At 35.5% G+C, this 19,810-nt stretch overlaps 1 protein-coding gene across 1 annotated transcript; it reads right to left on the minus strand.

Annotated features, from left to right (window-relative positions):
* Nucleotides 1-2,705: 2,705 nt before the first annotated feature.
* Nucleotides 2,706-18,746, minus strand: srla (sarcalumenin a). Its single transcript, XM_087808382.1, has 8 exons — nucleotides 18,622-18,746; nucleotides 11,695-12,744; nucleotides 10,548-10,643; nucleotides 8,369-8,464; nucleotides 8,175-8,291; nucleotides 6,022-6,255; nucleotides 5,602-5,951; nucleotides 2,706-4,028 (listed from the first exon to the last, which is right to left on the minus strand). The coding sequence occupies exons 1-8, from the start codon at nucleotides 18,677-18,679 to the stop codon at nucleotides 3,528-3,530; spliced, it is 2,502 nt and encodes an 833-aa protein (XP_087664508.1). The 5' UTR covers nucleotides 18,680-18,746; the 3' UTR covers nucleotides 2,706-3,527.
* Nucleotides 18,747-19,810: the final 1,064 nt, after the last annotated feature.

A 19,810-nucleotide genomic window follows, 5' to 3' on the forward strand; every position in this document is an offset into this window, starting at 1 on the left:
TCTTGAGAGATTTGTAAGAAACACATATATTTATTCATTTACATCATTCCAACAATTAAAAATAATGATATAATAAATATCAAGTTCACTTCCATATATTTAGAATACATGTGAGTGATTCAAAAATAAATTAAAATTTCTTTTTATTTTGTAGGACATATTAAAGATATTACTTTTCCTATTAAATGTATTATTTAAACAGTTGTTATTATCACACAATGTTTTTTTGCAAGTTAGATTGAATTGAACAAAAACATAAATGTGTAAAAGTTATTTTATAAATAGCAAGTCTGAATTATTTTTATACATATTTGGTTATTCTAAAAAAAGATACAGTTGTTAAATTCATTATTATTACACAAAATAATAATATATATATAAGATTATTCAACAAATAATTTTGATTAAATATCAAGTTCATTAAAAAGTTAACTTCAATTTTAAAATGTAAGTGGGTTATTCTATACAATTTTAATAAAGTTATTTCTTGAGAAATGTTGTAAAACTATTATTAATTTATTATTTTCCTGTTCTTGTATTGTGTTATTTTTTAAATCCTCATCCTTGTTTTTAATTCTCATATTACCTAAAGCTCAGAAATAGCAAGAAATGGAGGAAACACAGGAAGAAGTTGTGAAGAAGAAAGAAAGTCATTAGAATATCCATAAAAGTAAATAAAGTGTTAAAAATCTTGTCATTTTCCACCAGATAATCCGGCAAATCTATGAATGACTTCACTTAGAGTTGAATAACAAACTAGCAACAGTTTATTGAGTCACATGTGACACGTTCACTTCATCATAACAACTCAACAAAGAGCAAATATGTCCAAACAATTGTCCATTAATAATAATAATAATAATAAAGTGTTTTTGTAACAGCAGGAGCAAGAAAGTGTTACAGTTTAGTGTAAAACTGCTTCACAGACATAAATCCCACTTTTTATTTGATAAATTATACTTTTGTTTTAAAAATGAGATTAACATCAGGATCATACATTTAATAATAACTAGATTTATTCCAAGAATGATCCACTTCTTTGATAATAACAACAATCATGTCTTTTGCTAACACCATTAGCAAGTTAGCATGGACACAATCACGATTTAATAATACATTCAAGATACAACTGCATGTTTAACTACATCTACAAATATAAATTACTTACTTGTATATAGAGAGAGATAGTATTTTTTTTTTTCGATCATAAAGTTCGAGCTCTTTAATAACAACGTCTTCAATACAAGATGTGACTCAAGCTAACTAGCTTTAGCTTCAGTCTCTTCACAAATAACTTTTGATTTATTTTAATGTGAAATTACATGATTTATGAGATGAGAATATATTTTTCAGGTCACATGTTTTGTGTTACTTGTTGTTTTTTTTTAAACGTGAATTTGAAACAATGTAGATAAATTAAGAATAATCCAAAGTAGTTATAAAATACATCAGTTGACGTTTGTTTTCCGCTTTTAATTTGTGGAAAGAAATTCACTTCCGGTACTTCTTTGTCTGTGCGAGCTTGACAGCCTGGAGAAGCATTCGTGTGTCTTGTTTTGAAGTTTTTCTCCTAAATGTTTTTTTCTAGTCATGTTTAAAAATGTCCACGTTTGATGTTTGAATCGCTTAAATCTTGTGTGTTTGACGCTAAAGATATTTATTCACACACCAAACACACGTTTTTAAACTCCAGCTGAACCTCTGAGGTGTGTAGCAGGAGAACCACTCAGTTGTGTAATTGTGTGACTTTGTGTGTCTTTAATTCTCCCCCAAGACAAGAGAACATGTTTAAGGTTTAATGTGTGTAAACACACACCTCTCTTGTAAACACACTTCTCTTGTAAACACACTTCTCTTGCAAACACACACTCAAATTAGAGCAAAACTTCTGTCCCGGCTTCCCAGGGACAGAGGCGGGGGACACCCTCCTCATGTCTCCACGGAGTGACCACTGCATCATAGTCGGAGAATTTATTGAGAAAAAGAAAATTAAGATTTTATTTTTCTTGTTTCACCAGCAATACGTCACAGATTATTAAGAGGCGCCTCCTGGCGGCCACTGTGAGACACAACACTTCGTATATAAGATGATTATAGTAATAATAATAATAATAATAAAAACATTAAGATGTACATAACCGTAAAACTATGGATATGCATTTGTTTCGTTATCATCCTTTAAAAAAATCATTAAAAGTATAAAGTTACTTTGATTCAAGTCGTTTTTTCGTCTGAAAGTGAAACAGTTTTGAAGTAAAAACTTTCATTTATTGACGTGAAAATAGTTTTTGAGTCATTTTTTATATTTATTGATAAGAAAATAGTTCGTTTAGTCGTTTTATTTTGTCTGAAGTGAAAATAGTTTGAAGTTGTATTTTCTTATTTGAATTGAACTGTAAATATATATATATTTTTTTAATTGAATTGAAAATCTTTTTAAGTCGTTTTATTTATTCTCAGATAAGAAAATTTTTTTTTTAGTCCTTTTCCTTTGAAGTGATGTTTTGTTTTTTTTCAAGCCCTATTTGAAAAAAAATGTCTATAGTGAAATTTTTGTTTGTTGTTGTTGCTCTTTTAACTGAAAAAAAGTTGTTGTTTTTTTACTCATTGGTCGGAAAAAGTGTCTGTTTTAAGTGTTTATTTAAAAAAAAAAACATCACAATGTTTCAAAATAATCTTTCAACAACGAAAAAACAAACGTCAAGTGATGAAAAATGAAGGTTTTATTCAGAAAAACTGATTTTAGTTTCAAGATCCGCTTCGACGAGGTTCGTTTCCGTCGATAAGATCCTGAACGACAGGAAGTCGTCGCGTCAACAACACAATAAATAAACGATACAAAGTCACAAAACTACACTTGTCTGGTTTCACGGCACACATGGACGTCAATCAGGTCAGAAAACATTCCAGCGAGTTCAAGAAATACTATTAAATACTATCAATACTATTATATTATTATTACTACTATTATTATATTAATGATTGAATTGAACATTTCAACGCTGAAACTTTGAATTTTGTGTTACTATATATCAACGAAAAAGGTTGTTGTTGTTTTTTTTAAAGTAAAATCAATATATTCAAAATATATATATATGTATTTTTTAAACACACAAGTTTGATATTTTCTAAATTGTTTTCCTTCTTGTTTTTTTTAATTCTTATAGAACTAAAACTGTTACTTTGACGTCGTCACGTGATTGGCTGAGAGACGGAGCTCTGTGATCTGCTGCTCATGTCTGGTGTCGACATTAAACCAACATTTATATGTTGAATAGAAAAAATAGTTTTTGAACGATTTGAAAATCAAACCTTATGTGTAAAAAAAAAACATTAACTTTTCAAATCAATTGTAAAATTGAAAGAAATCAATGCTTCAGAATTGATTGACACGATCGGCCGATGATGCAACACGTCGATCCATCATCTCGGCGCTCTGTTGCTTTTGTCTGGTGTTACGTTAATTCAACCATATTGTGAAGGATCTGCTCCTCATGGTTCCTCAGGTCCGTCCCTCAGTCTCCTCCTCACTGCCTCCTCCAGCGGTTCTTGGGCTTCTCCTCACACTGGGGACCCTCACAGGTTCCGGGCACCGGAGGTGGACTGGGCGGGGGGGCGGGGGCGGTTGGGGGCGGAGACGGGTCTTTGCTGACGCCGCTGAGCAGAGCCGGGAGCTCCTGAGAGACCGCCCTCTCCAGCCGGTCCAGGAGACACCCGGAGCTCCAGCTGCAGTGCTGGGACAGCGGCTTGAAGCCGGACACCGGGTTGACGCCGAAGAAGTCCTGGTACGCCTCCTTGTCGGGCAGGTCGAACTTGCTGACGTTGGTCTTGGCCAGGATGGACTTGAAGATGTAGTACTTGTCCGGGTCGTCCAGGATGTCCTGGAAGACCTCGTGGGGGTCGTTGAACCAGCCCAGGCGCTCGTGGAAGGTCTGCAGGTACCGGTCCACCAGGAGGGCGTGGATACGGACCCGGATGCCGTGTTGGCGGATGAAGGCGATCTTGTTCTCGATCTGGTTCTCGATCACCTGCGAGACGACGAGAAAATAATTGATCTCACGTTTGAATTCTATTGAAAGAAAACAGTATAATCGTGATTCATGCTTTTCTTTTGGTCTTTTGTGTCAAACTATGTATTTATTTAAATTTAAATACTATTTTTTTTTCTAATTATTGAGAATATGTGTAAAAACTATGTATTTATTTAAATTTAAATATTCTTATTTTTTCTTCTAATTATTGAGAATATGTGTAAAAACTATGTATTTATTTAAATTTAAATATTCTTTTTTTTCTTCTAATTATTGAGAATATGTGTAAAAACTATGTATTTATTTAAATATTCTTATTTTTTCTTCTAATTATTGAGAATATGTGTAAAAACTATGTATTTATTTAAATTTAAATATTCTTTTTTTTCTTCTAATTATTGAGAATATGTGTAAAAACTATGTATTTATTTAAATACTCTTTTTTTTTCTTCTAATTATTGAGAATATGTGTAAAAACAATGTATTTATTTAAATTTAAATATTCTTTTTTTTTTCTTCTAATTATTGAGAATATGTGTAAAAACTATGTATTTATTTAAATTTAAATATTCTTTTTTTTTCTTCTAATTATTGAGAATATGTGTAAAAACTATGTATTTATTTAAATTTAAATATTCTTTTTTTTTTCTTCTAATTATTGAGAATATGTGTAAAAACTATGTATTTATTTAAATTTAAATATTCTTTTTTTTTCTTCTAATTATTGAGAATATGTGTAAAAACTATGTATTTATTTAAATTTAAATATTCTTTTTTTTTTCTTCTAATTATTGAGAATATGTGTAAAAACTATGTATTTATTTAAATTTAAATATTCTTTCTTTTTTCTTCTAATTATTGAGAATATGTGTAATAACTATGTATTTATTTAAATTTAAATACTCTTTTTTTTCTAATTATTGAGAATACGTGTAAAAACGATGTATTTATTTAAATTTAAATATTCTTTTTTTTTCTTCTAATTATTGAGAATATGTGTAAAAACTATGTATTTATTTAAATATTCTTTTTTTTCTTCTAATTATTGAGAATATGTGTAAAAACTATGTATTTATTTAAATTTAAATACTCTTTTTTTTCTTCTAATTATTGAGAATATGTGTAAAAACTATGTATTTATTTAAATATTCTTTTTTTTCCTCTAATTATTGAGAATATGTGTAAAAACAATGTATTTATTTAAATTGAAATACTCTTTTTTCTTCTAATTATTGAGAATATGTGTAAAAACAATGTATTTATTTAAATTTAAATACTCTTTTTTTTCTAATTATTGAGAATATGTGTAAAAACAATGTATTTATTTAAATTTAAATATTCTTTTTTTTTCTTCTAATTATTGAGAATATGTGTAAAAACAATGTATTTATTTAAATTTAAATATATATATATTTTTTATTCAATTATTTAAACAACAACAAATTCAACGTTTCAATTTAAAAATTATTTAACTTAATTTAATTCTTGAAAAAAAACTTTCGACGTTTGAAACGTTCAACGTGTTGAAGGTTCCGACACTGATCCGCCTCCACACGTGCCGAGGTCCTACCTGGTTCAGGTCCTCCAGCAGGGAGGTCTCCTCCTTCATGAAGAGGTCCCGGCTGGTGTCCGCCGCGTAGTCCTGAGGCCAGAAGGAGCTGACGTAGACCCGGGGCGGCTCGGTGACGTTGACCAGCGGCGCCATGCTCCAGAACAGGGCCCCGTAGACCCTCATCAGGTTCTGGGTGGACAGGCTGTCGGCCTTGTTGAGGATCAGGCGGATCTGGGACTCGCGGCCCTTCATCTGCCGGAACAGCATCTCCAGCTCGCCGCCCACGTCCAGCTTGGTCGGGTCGAACACCAGGAAGATCAGGTCGGCCCGGTCGATGAACCACTGGCACACGTCGTTGTAGGGGTACCCTGGGGGGGGGAGGTCAAAGGTCAGAGGTGAGCGTTGAGCAGAGGGGGGGGGGGGTCGTCCGGGCGTCACCTCTCTCCTGCTGCTTGCGGTTCTCGATGATCCCCGGCGTGTCCACGAAGGTCACGCGCTCCAGCAGCTTGTGCGGCATCTCGATCCCGACCAGACGCTCCAGGAAACCTTGACCGAACTTCTCCAGCGGAGAGAAGGACCTCGAGCTGTCGGCCGCCATCACGATCCCCTCGATGGTGCGAGTCTTCTCGCCGTGCATCACCACCGTGTACTCAGAGGTGGTGGGTTCAGCGCCTGCAGGAGACTCAGGTCAGTCCTGGAGGGGCTCGGATATAGTCTTTTCAATTCAATATAAAAGAGTCAGCAGACCAGACTAACAGAGCACCGAGCTACTGGATCAAACATCGCCTGCATATGCAAGGTGTGAATTTAAAAAATATTGTATTTAGAAAGTTTATTTTTGAATTATTGGAATAAAAAAATCAAACTCTTTAAGTTAAAAAAATTAAGAAAAGTTCAAATGTTTTCAAAATGAATGGGTTTTTTTTTTTTTTAAACATATTTTAATATTGTAATTGTAATATTTCAAAAGTAAATATATTTTAAATTCAACATTAGAATGTTGGTATAATAGTGACAGACCAAAGCAACAGAGTAAGGAACCACTTGATCGTGTGCTTCTTATCACATGATCGTCTGGACGTCGCAAAAAACACACAGTTTAACAGAACATGGTAAAGATACTTTTATTAAGGATAGTTAACATTAGAATTAATTATAAAAATACAATGGTTCAAAATAAATGCTCAAAAATAAAAAATGGTCTAAATTAAATAAATGGTTTAAATAAAATAAAAATGGTCTAAATCAAATAAATGGTTTGAATAAAAAAAAAAATGGTCTAAATTAAATAAATGCTCTGAATTAAAAAATGCTCTAATGCACAATCAGGATATGAATTACAAAATATTGAATTCAGAAACTTTTATTTTGGAATTTTAACCTCAAACTTAAATCATATATTTTCTAAACTAAATGATTAGAAAATAAAGGTTTAAATATAGAATTTTTTTTATAATTAATTCTAATGTTAACTATCCTTAACCAGCACTTGTTTAATAAAAGTATCTTTACCATGTTCTGTTAAACTGTGTTACTGTTTTTTTTTCGTTCTTGTACGTATCATCATTAATCTGTGTTTCTTATCTTAAATCACGTGTGATTAATCGTGATTAAACGTTATTAAACATGATTAATCGCCATTAAACATGATTAACATGATTGAATGTGGTTAAATGTGATTGAACGTGATTAATCGTAATTAAACGTGATTAATCTTAATTAAACGTGATTAAACGTGATTAATCATGATTAAACGTGATTAATCGCAATTAATCATGATTAAACGTGATTAATCGTGATTAATCGTGATTAAACGTGATTAAACGTGATTAATCGTAATTAATCGTGATTAAACGTGATTAATCGTGATTAAACGTGATTAATTGTGATTAAACGTGATTAATCGTGATTAAACGTGATTAATCGTAATTAAACGTGATTAAATGTGATTAATCGTAATTAATCGTGATTAAACGTGATTAATTGTGATTAAACGTGATTAATCGTAATTAAACTTGAATAAACATGATTAATCGTGATTAAACGTGATTAATTGTGATTAAACATGATTAATCGTAATTAAACTTGATTAAACATGATTAATCGTAATTAATCGTGATTAAACGTAATTAAACGTGATTAAATGTGATTAATCGTAATTAATCGTGATTAATCGTAATTAATCGTGATTAATCGTGATTAAACGTGATTAATCGTGATTAATCGTGATTAAACGTGATTAATCGTAATTAATCGTGATTAATCGTGATTAAACGAAGAAGAAAGTTCGAGACCAACAACACGTCACATGAAAGAGGTCAAGATGTCGGTGAAGTTAAAGTTCTTCATTCATAGCTCGGATGGTTCAAGGGTTTGCTTGTGGCTTAGAGGTTGAGGGTTCAATTCCAGATACAATTGTGTCATTGAGTCGCAGAAATAAACACTTAAGCCCTGATTGCGGGTCTCAAACACTTTTGACCTTTTCGGCTCCAACTATTTTCCAACTTACACGAGAAATTGGGTCAAAACATCCGATTATCCTCATGTATGTTTCTAGAAGGGCCACGATCACACACTGATCTCAGACTCACCTGTGTAGAGCTCCTGGGAGGTGCTGTGAAGACCCAACAGGTAGTTGATCATGGAAGACTTGCCAACGCTCCAGGGCCCCAGGAACAGAACCATCGGCTTGGAGGTGATTTCTCCGTCTGACGGTGACGGATGTGGGGAGAAGACGACGACGGTCACATATCTTGAAGAAGGTCATGTGACTTCTACGTCGTACCTGTGACCTCGTGCTGCCGCAGCTCGTTGTACTTGAAGGCCTGTTCCACTGGCCTGATGGCCGAGTGGTAGATGTTCAGCAGCTTCTTGATGGCAGCTGAGGAGGAGAAACACGCTTTTGAGGGTTTGTCGGCAACAATCTGTCGATACGATACACATCATTATACAGGGTCAACCATACAATATAGTAATACTATAAGTATATATGTGTAGTATTTTTGAGTACTTGACTCTGGTGTTGTGATAGTGTAGTAACAAGTATATATGTGTAGTATTGTCCAGTACTTGACTCTGGTGTTGTGATAGTGTAGTAACAAGTACATATGTGTAGTATTGTAGAGTACTTGACTCTGGTGTTGTGATAGTGTAGTAACACGGATATAAGTGTAGTATTGTCCAGTACTTGACTCTGGTGTTGTGATAGTGTAGTAACAAGTATATATGTGTAGTATTGTAGAGTACTTGACTCTGGTGTTGTGATAGTGTAGTAACACGGATATATGTGTAGTATTGTCCAGTACTTGACTCTGGTGTTGTGATAGTGTAGTAACAAGTACATATGTGTAGTATTGTAGAGTACTTGACTCTGGTGTTGTGATAGTGTAATAACAAGGATATATGTGTAGTATTGTCGAGTACTTGACTCTGGTGTTGTGATAGTGTAGTAACAAGTATATATGTGCAGTATTGTCCAGTACTTGACTCTGGTGTTGTGATAGTGTAATAACAAGGATATATGTGTAGTATTGTCGAGTACTTGACTCTGGTGTTGTGATAGTGTAGTAACAAGTATATATGTGTAGTATTGTCCAGTACTTGACTCTGGTGTTGTGATAGTGTAGTAACAAGTATATATGTGTAGTTTTGTCCAGTACTTGACTCTGGTGTTGTGATAGTGTAGTAACAAGTATATATGTGTAGTATTGTCCAGTACTTGACTCTGGTGTTGTGATAGTGTAGTAACAAGTACATATGTGTAGTATTGTAGAGTACTTGACTCTGGTGTTGTGATAGTGTAATAACAAGGATATATGTGTAGTATTGTCGAGTACTTGACTCTGGTGTTGTGATAGTGTAGTAACAAGTATATATGTGCAGTATTGTCCAGTACTTGACTCTGGTGTTGTGATAGTGTAATAACAAGGATATATGTGTAGTATTGTCGAGTACTTGACTCTGGTGTTGTGATAGTGTAGTAACAAGTATATATGTGTAGTATTGTCCAGTACTTGACTCTGGTGTTGTGATAGTGTAGTAACAAGTATATATGTGTAGTTTTGTCCAGTACTTGACTCTGGTGTTGTGATAGTGTAGTAACAAGTATATATGTGTAGTATTGTCCAGTACTTGACTCTGGTGTTGTGATAGTGTAGTAACAAGGATATATGTGTAGTATTGTCCAGTACTTGACTCTGGTGTTGTGATAGTGTAGTAACAAGTATATATGTGTAGTATTGTCCAGTACTTGACTCTGGTGTTGTGATAGTGTAGTAACAAGTATATATGTGTAGTATTGTCCAGTACTTGACTTTGGTGTTGTGATAGTGTAGTAACAAGGATGTGTGTGTAGTATTGTTGAGTACTTGACTCTGGTGTTGTGATAGTGTAGTAACAAGTATATATGTGTAGTATGGTCGAGTACTTGACTCTGGTGTTGTGATAGTGTAGTAACAAGTATACATGTGTAGTATGGTCGAGTACTTGACTCTGGTGTTGTAGTATTTACAGACCACATGATTCTTGACGAAGTTGTAACTGCTTTCACGTTTTCAAACCAAAATATGTCCAAACATCAGCTTTAAAAGCTGCTGGACTCGCTGTATCCTCTCGTCCTCAGTCATCACTGTACTCTCTCGTCCTCAGTCATTTATCTGGGGAGGATGTAATGACTGCTGCCAGCTAGCGGCCGGATTGCAACACAAAAATGAAAATACGCCCTAATTATCTGCATTGTTAATTGTTAATAAAAATGTAATTATTTTATCTTATTCACAATGTATTGAAATATAAACCAAAAAATGAACTTTGGCCAAAATTAAATGCGTTTCAAAAGCCAAAAAAATCAAACACACAAAAAGCGACACAGGGCTGTTAAATACCAGTATCATGAAGAGAAATATTGAAATATTTCTGTGTGTCAATACTTGACCAACTGTACCTCCATTAAAACTTCATGTTACCTGTGTACTCAGCCGAGGGTTCGGTCGAGGCCAGTCTCAGGGTGTCCTCGATGTGTGAGCGATCCCTCAGTTTAGATCCCGCTTCGTCCTTCACTCCTGAACATGGATCACAGACACGTTTAAAAAATACTTCATAAATAAAGTACAATATGAAATAAGAGGAATAAAGTGAGACATTACATAAACGTGGCATATAATGAAAATTAATTAATATAAAATTAATTAAAATAAATGTAATAAAATAAAATATTTAATTGAATTAATAAAACAATTTTCATGATCTATAAAGCAACTTAAATAGTATGTTTGATGTTGATATAATCATCCATATTTCTATATTCTGAGCTCGATCATCTGTCAAATACTTGGAGTAGAGCGAATATCAATAGTACTTTTGTCAAGAGTCATGAGATGTGGTTTGGATCCGAGTGACTGGAGCATCTGCGTCTCTCGGTTATATCACGACCAGTGATCTGTCTGGTTCTTTGCTCGGCTATTCTGGTCTGTTTATTTCAGTGCTGAAGTTTGTGGCTAATTCCTCTTTAGCTACAGAGGGTGTCATGTTCTTCCAGTTCCACCCGCTGGAGAGTTGACCCGATTCACAGTGGAAGTGAAGAATATTGAATATTTATGTTTTCACTTTGATTCATGGTATTTAGATTGAACTATGTCTGTATTGACAGATTATTTTTTTCTTTTAATTAAACATTTATTTAAATAATTCATATATTGAAAAGTTTATGAATTTATGTTTAACATTTTGAGTATTTCATTTACAATAAATTCAATAAATGAACACGTTTATACACGTACACTTTTATGTTCTTATTCCAAAAGTTCAAAAATAAATTTTCTGAATTAAACATATTTTCTTTCATGTTCTTTTAAATATTTTAATTGAATATTAAAAAGTTAGTGCCACCAGACAATACTAGTAGAGTCCCGAGTTATCGCATGATTGGCTCAGAGTTCAATGAAGTTGATCAGACTCTACTGGTATAGTCTGGAGACACTTGAACGCTTAGAAAATCCACAAAATGTCAATACATTATATTTTAAATGTCAAATCTAATCAACACATATTCCCGGTGAGTCGCGTGAGGTCAGAATGAAAAAGATGCTCATGAGTAAATCTGGGATTCATCACCTTTGATCTCAGGTGGAGAAGTGACGTCCTCCACCGTCTCCTCCTCCACTTGCGCCTCTTCATCTTCTTCTTCTCTGGTTTCTTCCACTGAGGCCTCCTGCTCGTCTTCTTGGTCCTCCACCTCTGCTTCTTCTCTCTCTTCTTCCACGACCTCTACAAGTTCTTCCTCCGGTACTGAAGCATCTTCTGCTTCAGGGGTCGACTCCTCAGCGTCGGCTTCTTCTTCTCTTACTTCTTCCACAACTTCTACAAGTTCTTCCTCCGGTTCTGAAGCATCTTCTGCTTCAGGGGTCGACTCCTCAGCTTCGGCTTCTTCTTCCACGACCTCTACAAGTTCTTCCTCCGGTTCTGAAGCATCTTCTGCTCCAGGGGTCGACTCCTCAGCTTCGGCTTCTTCTCCCTCTTCTTCCACAACTTCTACAAGTTCTTCCTCCGGTTCTGAAGCATCTTCTGCTTCAGGGGTCGACTCCTCAGCTTCGGCTTCTTCTTCCACGACCTCTACAAGTTCTTCCTCCGGTTCTGAAGCATCTTCTGCTTCAGGGGTCGACTCCTCAGCATCGGCTTCTTCTTCCACGACCTCTACAAGTTCTTCCTCCGGTTCTGAAGCATCTTCTGCTTCAAGGGTCGACTCCTCAGCGTCGGCTTCTTCCGATTCATCTTCCTCTGGGCTTGAATCCACTTCACCTGCTGGTTCAGAACTTCCCTCCTCAGCGTCGGCAGCTTCCTGCTCTGGTACGAGAACGTTCTCCTCCTGCTCCTCCACTGGCAGCGACTCCTCCTCCTCCTCTAACTGCTCGACCGCATCGTCGGCTTCGTGGACTTCTTCTTGTGGACTCGTCGTGGGTTCCTCCTGCTCCTGGTCCTGGTGCTGTGGAGCCGGCGGGCTGCAGTGCTGGCACAAGGGTCTCTCGGGTGCAGGGGTGTCGTTGGAGGAGCTCTGGCTGCTGTGCTCCTCCGCCGAGTCGCAACCACAGGAGAACACGTCGCCCTCTGGCGGCGGGAGCTGCAGCTGCACCAGCAACTCTTCATCAGGAGTGTCCGACCGCAGCTCTGAGTGACAGCAGACGTCACAGGTTTAATGTACACAAAATATTCAAACAGTGAAAAAAACATATATTTATTAAAGAATGTGAATCTTGTCTCGCACACTTGTATCGTCATAGGTCGTCAGCGTAGAACATTATCCTATTGTATGTGTAAACAAGGATCTGACAGGATGCAGTGAATGACTTGATAAATCTGGGCCCTGGGCCATTAGTTTGAGAATATTTTACACACAAACTGATCTTCAGGAGAAAAAAACTAAACAAATGGTCAAAATAAATTCAAAGAGTTTGTGTTTCACTCTTTTTTTTGTAGTTTACAGGTTTAATCTTTGAGTAAACTTGATGGAAACAAGCGTCTTGAAGTGTTAAGAGACTAACGTTAGTTAAGAAAACATACGTTTTCAAAATAAAACACCAATTCAGACAGTAATAATCAATCGAACAGAATGATATGAATGAACTTTTACGTTCGGCCCATTAACAAAGGGGGTCAAGGATCAGCGTTTCTCAATGATTAGATTACAAATCAATTGTGCGGTTCTCAGGGAACTCAAGAACTCATGGCCCGGGGGCCAAATCTGACCCGCCGTGATAATGCAGCCGGTCGGATTTTTGGATCAAAGTAGCTTCATGTTGGTGTCGGTGACTCGTAAAGATGCCGTTGTTAAAAAGGGGATGAGAAAGTTTAATAATATTAGAAAATGTAATGGCCAAGATCACCTACCCCTCCTTTAACCTTGGATGTTATCTCAGGATCGAGGCCCGGAAAAAAATGTGTTTGTGGTATCCCTTGTGTTGTCTTTAGATCAATGGCCTCCAGATAAGAATTCAAAGTATAGATGTTGGTATAATAGTGTCACCAGACAATAACAAAGCAATACAGAGCTGATCATGTGACTGTTTGATCAAGTAGCTCTTTATTAGTTTGGTATCGTTTTGTTGAAGAATATGGAATTATTTTAGAATAAAAAATACAAATTCAAACTCCACATGTACAAAGTATTGAATTTAAATATCTAAATAACAAAAAGAACATTTGAAATGTTAAATACTCTAAATCAGAGTACACACCTACACAACAAGCTCATGTTTGGTGGATCCAAGATTCCTCTCAGCGTCTACAAAGAGCACAAGGTCGTGACCTCTGTGTAATTATAACTGCTGGAGGAAGGTGTGAAGCGTAGCGGCTACATGTGCTTCGACAGTTCATGTTACGAGGGACGAGGAATAATGGCGCTGACTCGCACACGTTCAGAAAGGCTTTTGGATCAAAACTCCATCCGGAAACACAATTGCCCTCATTTTATTGTGATCCTGATCTAACGATGTAGCGTCTCCATGACGACCCGTGGTCACGGGCTGTAGGTCTGGTTTTGAAAATATCTCATCGTGAAAAGGTGAAACTCAAAGAGACACAAGAGCACCTTGAGTTACAACATTAGCCGGACGTCAGTAAGAAGAAACCGAGCGGATGATGCCGGACTTTAGGTTTGGAAGTCGCCCAGAGGTTTCAGTCGAACAAATGTTTGCGATCACGAGGAAGAGAAGGATTTTCATCAGGGATTTCAAACTAAGTCACACAAGAGACAAAAATATTTGACAGAACAAGGTTTGGGCCGGAAAAAAAATGTGTATTTACGTTACCGTCTGTTACAGGAAATTATATTAAACATCACATTTACTTTTATTTTGTTTTCCAACATAGAAGATGTGAAGCAGAGTTGAGCTAGTATTTAGTACATGAAGCTTGTTGACACGAGGCAGCATTTAGAATATTCCACTGCATCTTATAAAACGTTTCCCATTGATCACTGCCTCCTGTGTGCACGATTACGCATCAACTCACAAAATTGTGATATAATTTTACATATTATTGTACATATTATTGTACATATGATTGTACATATGATTGTACATATTATTATAGATATTATTGTACATATTATTGTACATATTATTGTAGATATGATTGTAGATATTATTTTAGATATGATTGTACATATTATTGTAGATATGATTGTACATATGATTGTACATGCTACTGTACATGTCACTGTAAGTATTACTGTACATATTATTGTAAATATTACTGTACATATTATTGTAAATATTATTGTAGACATTGTAGATAGTATTGTACATATGATTGTACATATGATTGTACATGTCACTGTAAATATTACTGAAGATATTACTTCACATGTTACTTTACATATGATTTTAGATATGATTGTACATGTGATTGTTCATGTTACTGTACATGTCACTGTAAATATGACTGTACATATGATTGTACATATGATTGTATATATTATTGTACAAATGATTTAAGATTTGATTTTAAATATGATTGTACATGTTACTGTACATATGATTGTACATGTTACTGTGCATATGATTGTACATTTTACTGTACATATGATTGTACATGTTACTGTACATATGATTGTACATGTTACTGTGCATATGATTGTACATTTTACTGTACATATGATTGTACATGTTACTGTACAGATTCTTCATCTATTCCAGCAAACGTTCACCTCGACTTGCTCAAGCTTTGAACCCTCGGTCAAGAACTCGACATGTAGATAAATGTATGAGGAGGACGGAGCAGGACAGGTGTCGCGACACACACACACACACACACACACACACACACACACACACACACACACACACACACACACACACACACACACACACACACACACACACACACACACACACACACACACACACACACACACACACACACACACACACACACACACACACACACACACACACACACACACACACACACACACACACACACAATGAGTCAGAGGGTGAAAAGAACAGCAGATCCTTCTGCTCTATTTTCATGAACGGTGACTCGGCTCTCTTCCGTGTGAGAGTCACGAGTTTGTGACTCACGTCCTTCCAAAGAGCCGTTAACACGACGAAGAACGTCATTACAACGTAATGGGATAACGACCGCGATCCTTGTGTGTCCGAGTGACGAGAGATTTGGACGACTAGTTTTATGTGTAGTAAAATATATTTACAGTGGTCTGGGGACACACTAGGGTTTCTCAATCACATGTTTATGTGTGAAACATGTAAAAAAAAGAAAATATTTATTTTATTCACCAATATTTTTCTTCTTATTTCTCCCTTTTTTTTTTATCATATATGTTTTCACTTCAATATAACTTTGTGTTTTAGGTCGTTGTTTGTGTGCAATAGATTTCAACGTGTAAAACAAAAAGCAATTAAATGGAAAACAAAAATGAAAAAACCATGCATGTCATTATTTTGAATGCTGGAGTTCAATGTATCCTCTTGTCCTCAGGCATCGCTGTGACCACACGGGATTTTATTGTTTCTTTAGCTGCCCAGGACGTACCGACTGCTGCCATCTAGAGGACAGACTAAACTCAGACTAATGTTACTTCAGAGAAAATAACAAAAAAACATTTAGACAATAATCATTAGGGGTGCAAGAAGATATTGATACCTTTAAAAATGGTGGTAATTATTTTCACAGTTTGATATTTGTATTCCACTGCACTGAATATTTTTTTCCTTTGGGTTACAAATCCTATTTTGATTTTATCTAGTTATTTTATAGTTTATATTTCAATAAAGTGTCTAAACAATAATATATATATATATATATATATATTTTTTAAATTTACATGCTAATATTCATGATGTTTGTACATTTTTTTTGCTGCAATTAAACTTCTGGTCTCTAGATGGCAGCAGTCATTACCTCTTCCGCAGTTAGAGGAAGAATTAAATCCAGCTAGAATCGATGACTGAGGATGAGAGGATACAGCGAGTTCAGCAGCTTTTAAAGCTGATGTTTGGTCATATTTTGGTTTTAAAGCAGTTACGATTTTGTCAAGACATGTATATACAATATACATATATATACATATATATATATGGGACATGTTTATATGAGATATGTACTGTACAGGTCTCATATACACATATATATATATATATATATATATATAGTTTCCTTGACCGACCACAACGCCTACGATCTTCCACGTTGTTTCTTTGTGTTTCTTCAAAAGAGCTTGAACATCTTGAAACATCTGCTTTAAAAATCTTTGTCTGGGAGAAACCTTGATGCAGCAGAACTATCTTGTGTCTTGTTGCTCAGTCCTGGTGTCTGACCTGTGACATGAAACTTCCACAACATCAGCTTTGGTAGCAGAGTTTGTAGCTCCTACACATCTGTATCTCCTTCACTTCATGACCGTGTTTCAACTACTTGTGAAACTGATGATCATTGGCACCTGTTTGGTAGAATTGTTGATCATACACTAGAATCCTACAAAAACCCTGACTTTGTGCAAATGTACCTCTAAGAATTGATGCTGGTTGGACGGCAAAGGGTAGTTTCAACAAATATTGATTTACATTTTGCATTATTGCTGCTGGACAAATGAATTTGTCCTCCACGGGGTTGAAAAAGTATCCATTAAATTGTTTATTTGACAATTCAAAACATAACCAAAACCATTTTTACTGTAAGTTTTATTCAAACTAAATACAAAAGAATCAACTTCATGATGAATTATTGCATAACCTGGATTAAAGTTTACACACTTAAATAAAGTACATGAATTAAGATTTAATCTTCACTTTCCAACTTTATTAGTCACTAAAAATCAAAGTTCTACCTTTATATTTACCTTTAATTTGACATTAGCTAAAATGCTAATAAGCTATAGCTAGCCCGCTAGCATGCTAAAGGACTTAGCTTGTGTGCTTAGTTCAACACACACTTAACTACGGTTTATTATTCTTTAAATGTTGCAATAATATAAACAATACTAACCTGTTGTAGATCTCACCTGTACAGGTATATTTTTGTTCGTTCACTTTAAATTTTGTAAATTGATAAAAATAAACATTTATATTTTTCAAAGCATTCTTTGTTTACAGCATTTTTTCCACACTTACCTAAAACCTTTGCACAGTACTGAGACACGTGTGTGTGTATATATAGATATATATAGATATATATATATATCTATATATATATATATATATTATAGATGTATATATATGGTCCCTAGTGTTTGGCACCACTGCTCAACATGACCAGACAAATAAATATTGATACTAATATAATTTAGAAAATAAATCAAAGTCTAAACAAACTAAATATCAGTTTTCTTCTGAAACGCTCCCCGTCATGCGAGCCTCGACGGTCACACATGTCCCCACCGATGCCTCTTTTAGCCGGGACATCCCCTGGACATCCACCCCGGAGCCTGGAATGTCAGATTAGCAGCTTAACAGTTCGTCCAGAGCCGAGACGCTCGGGAGCTCGGATGCTTTATTCAGACGTCGAATCAACGTCGGATTGAACTTCACGACAATCTCGAGCGGGGATTGACGACGTATTAACGACCGATGGTTGTTTCGCTTTGACAACCGCCGGATCAGATGGCGGTTTGGTCTGAGTGATGTCCGACATCTGTTGCTCATGGAGGACAACATTAATTGCTTCAAGGACGCAGAAGGTCAGAAGGAGATCTAAGTTTCCGAACTGCAGCTTCTGAAGTACAAACTGCTCTGGATTGAAAGTCGTGGAACACAAACGACAAGAAGGGCAAAGATTCATGTAATAAAAAGAATAATAGAAGCATCTTATTTTTGTATTTCCTGTATTGAAAATGTGTTTCCTGTGGGCTGGTGAGGAGTAGAAGTTTTTCCAGAAGCAACTTTTAAAACTCAACTTCACTGCAGTCCCTCACGATGAATGAATCTTTGCACGAGCAGAGGTTATTTTATAAAAAGGTGAATATAGACGGACATTCATAGAACCTCCAGAGATCCCCATTTCTTTTCAAAATAAAACCAGTCTTACCTGCTGAGGAAGCGGACCATAAGGACAGCAGGAAGCACGCGGCCACCAGAAAGTTCATCTTTGCTGCCAGGGGACTTCGCTACATCGCCCACCGATATATATACCCCCACGCGCTGAAGGTCGGAGGTCACGCCGGCAGAGGAGGGACGAAGCAACTGCTGAACTGTCAGCAGCCATTGTGTGTCGCAGCAGCTGCAGGATCCAGTCTCTGAGAAGTTACTTACGAGTCCTTCTCAGGAGAGTCTCCGTTATCTGTGGACGAAAAACACTTTTAAAGTTTGAAAAAAACAAACTAAAGGGAGAATAATTACTTTTAAAACAACTACAATAAATATTTAAGAAACCAACATGCGTCTCCGTCTTGCTTGACATGCCTTTTTTACGTATTTATTCATGTCTTTTAATATGTTTTGCATGTATTTATTCAACTGTTTTTACGTGCATTTATGGATGCATTATTGCTGCTGGACAAATTAATTTCTCCTCCATGGGGTTGAAAAAGTATCTACGGAATTATTTATTTGACAATTCAAAACATAACCAAAACCATTTTTACTGTAAGTTTTATTCAAACTAAATACAAAAGAATCAACTTCTTGATGAATTATTGCATAACCTGGATTAAAGTTTACACACTTAAAGTACATGAATTAAGATTTAATCTTCACTTACCCACTTTATTAGTCACTGAAGGTCAAAGTTGTATCTTTATATTTACCTTTAATTTGACATTAGCTAACATGCTAATTAGCTATAGCTAGCCCGCTAGCATGCTAAAGGAGCTAGCTTGTGTGCTTCAAGACACACTTAAGTACGGTTTATTCTTTAAATGTTGCAACAATATAAACAATACTTACCTGTTGTAGATCTCACCTGTACAGGTACAATTGTTAGCAAAGCAGTGGTGCGACACATCAACATTTCTTAGGTCAATGGATCAACATGTTCAATATGGAAGTAAATACGTGCCATAAAACTTTGAATATTCATATTTAACGCCACATTTTTACAGCAGCAAAAATCAGACTTTGAAATTGAAAAACCATCAAATTAAAAAAAATATTTAGTGTAAACAATTCAATGCTACAAATTGTACTGCGACACCTCGCAAAGACCACAGGAAGTAGGAGTGAGTCATGATAAACAAACACCTCTGTAACCCTTTGACACATCATTTCTTACAATTAAT

The sequence above is a fragment of the Callionymus lyra genome, chromosome 1 (assembly GCF_982586985.1).
Source record: "Callionymus lyra chromosome 1, fCalLyr1.hap1.1, whole genome shotgun sequence".
NCBI classification, from domain to species: Eukaryota; Metazoa; Chordata; class Actinopteri; order Syngnathiformes; family Callionymidae; genus Callionymus; species Callionymus lyra.

What these genes read in the sequence shown, in the direction of transcription:
- srla (XM_087808382.1), bottom strand. Translation starts at nt 18,679, where the DNA reads ATGAACTTTCTGGTGGCCGCGTGCTTCCTGCTGTCCTTATGGTCCGCT. An exon ending in CTCCCAGGAGCTCTACACAG is followed by an intron (nt 6,256 to 8,174) that starts GTGAGTCTGAGA and finishes AGTCTCCTGCAG; the next exon opens with GCGCTGAACCCACCACCTCT. An exon ending in TGCTGGAGGACCTGAACCAG is followed by an intron (nt 4,029 to 5,601) that starts GTAGGACCTCGG and finishes GTCGTCTCGCAG; the next exon opens with GTGATCGAGAACCAGATCGA.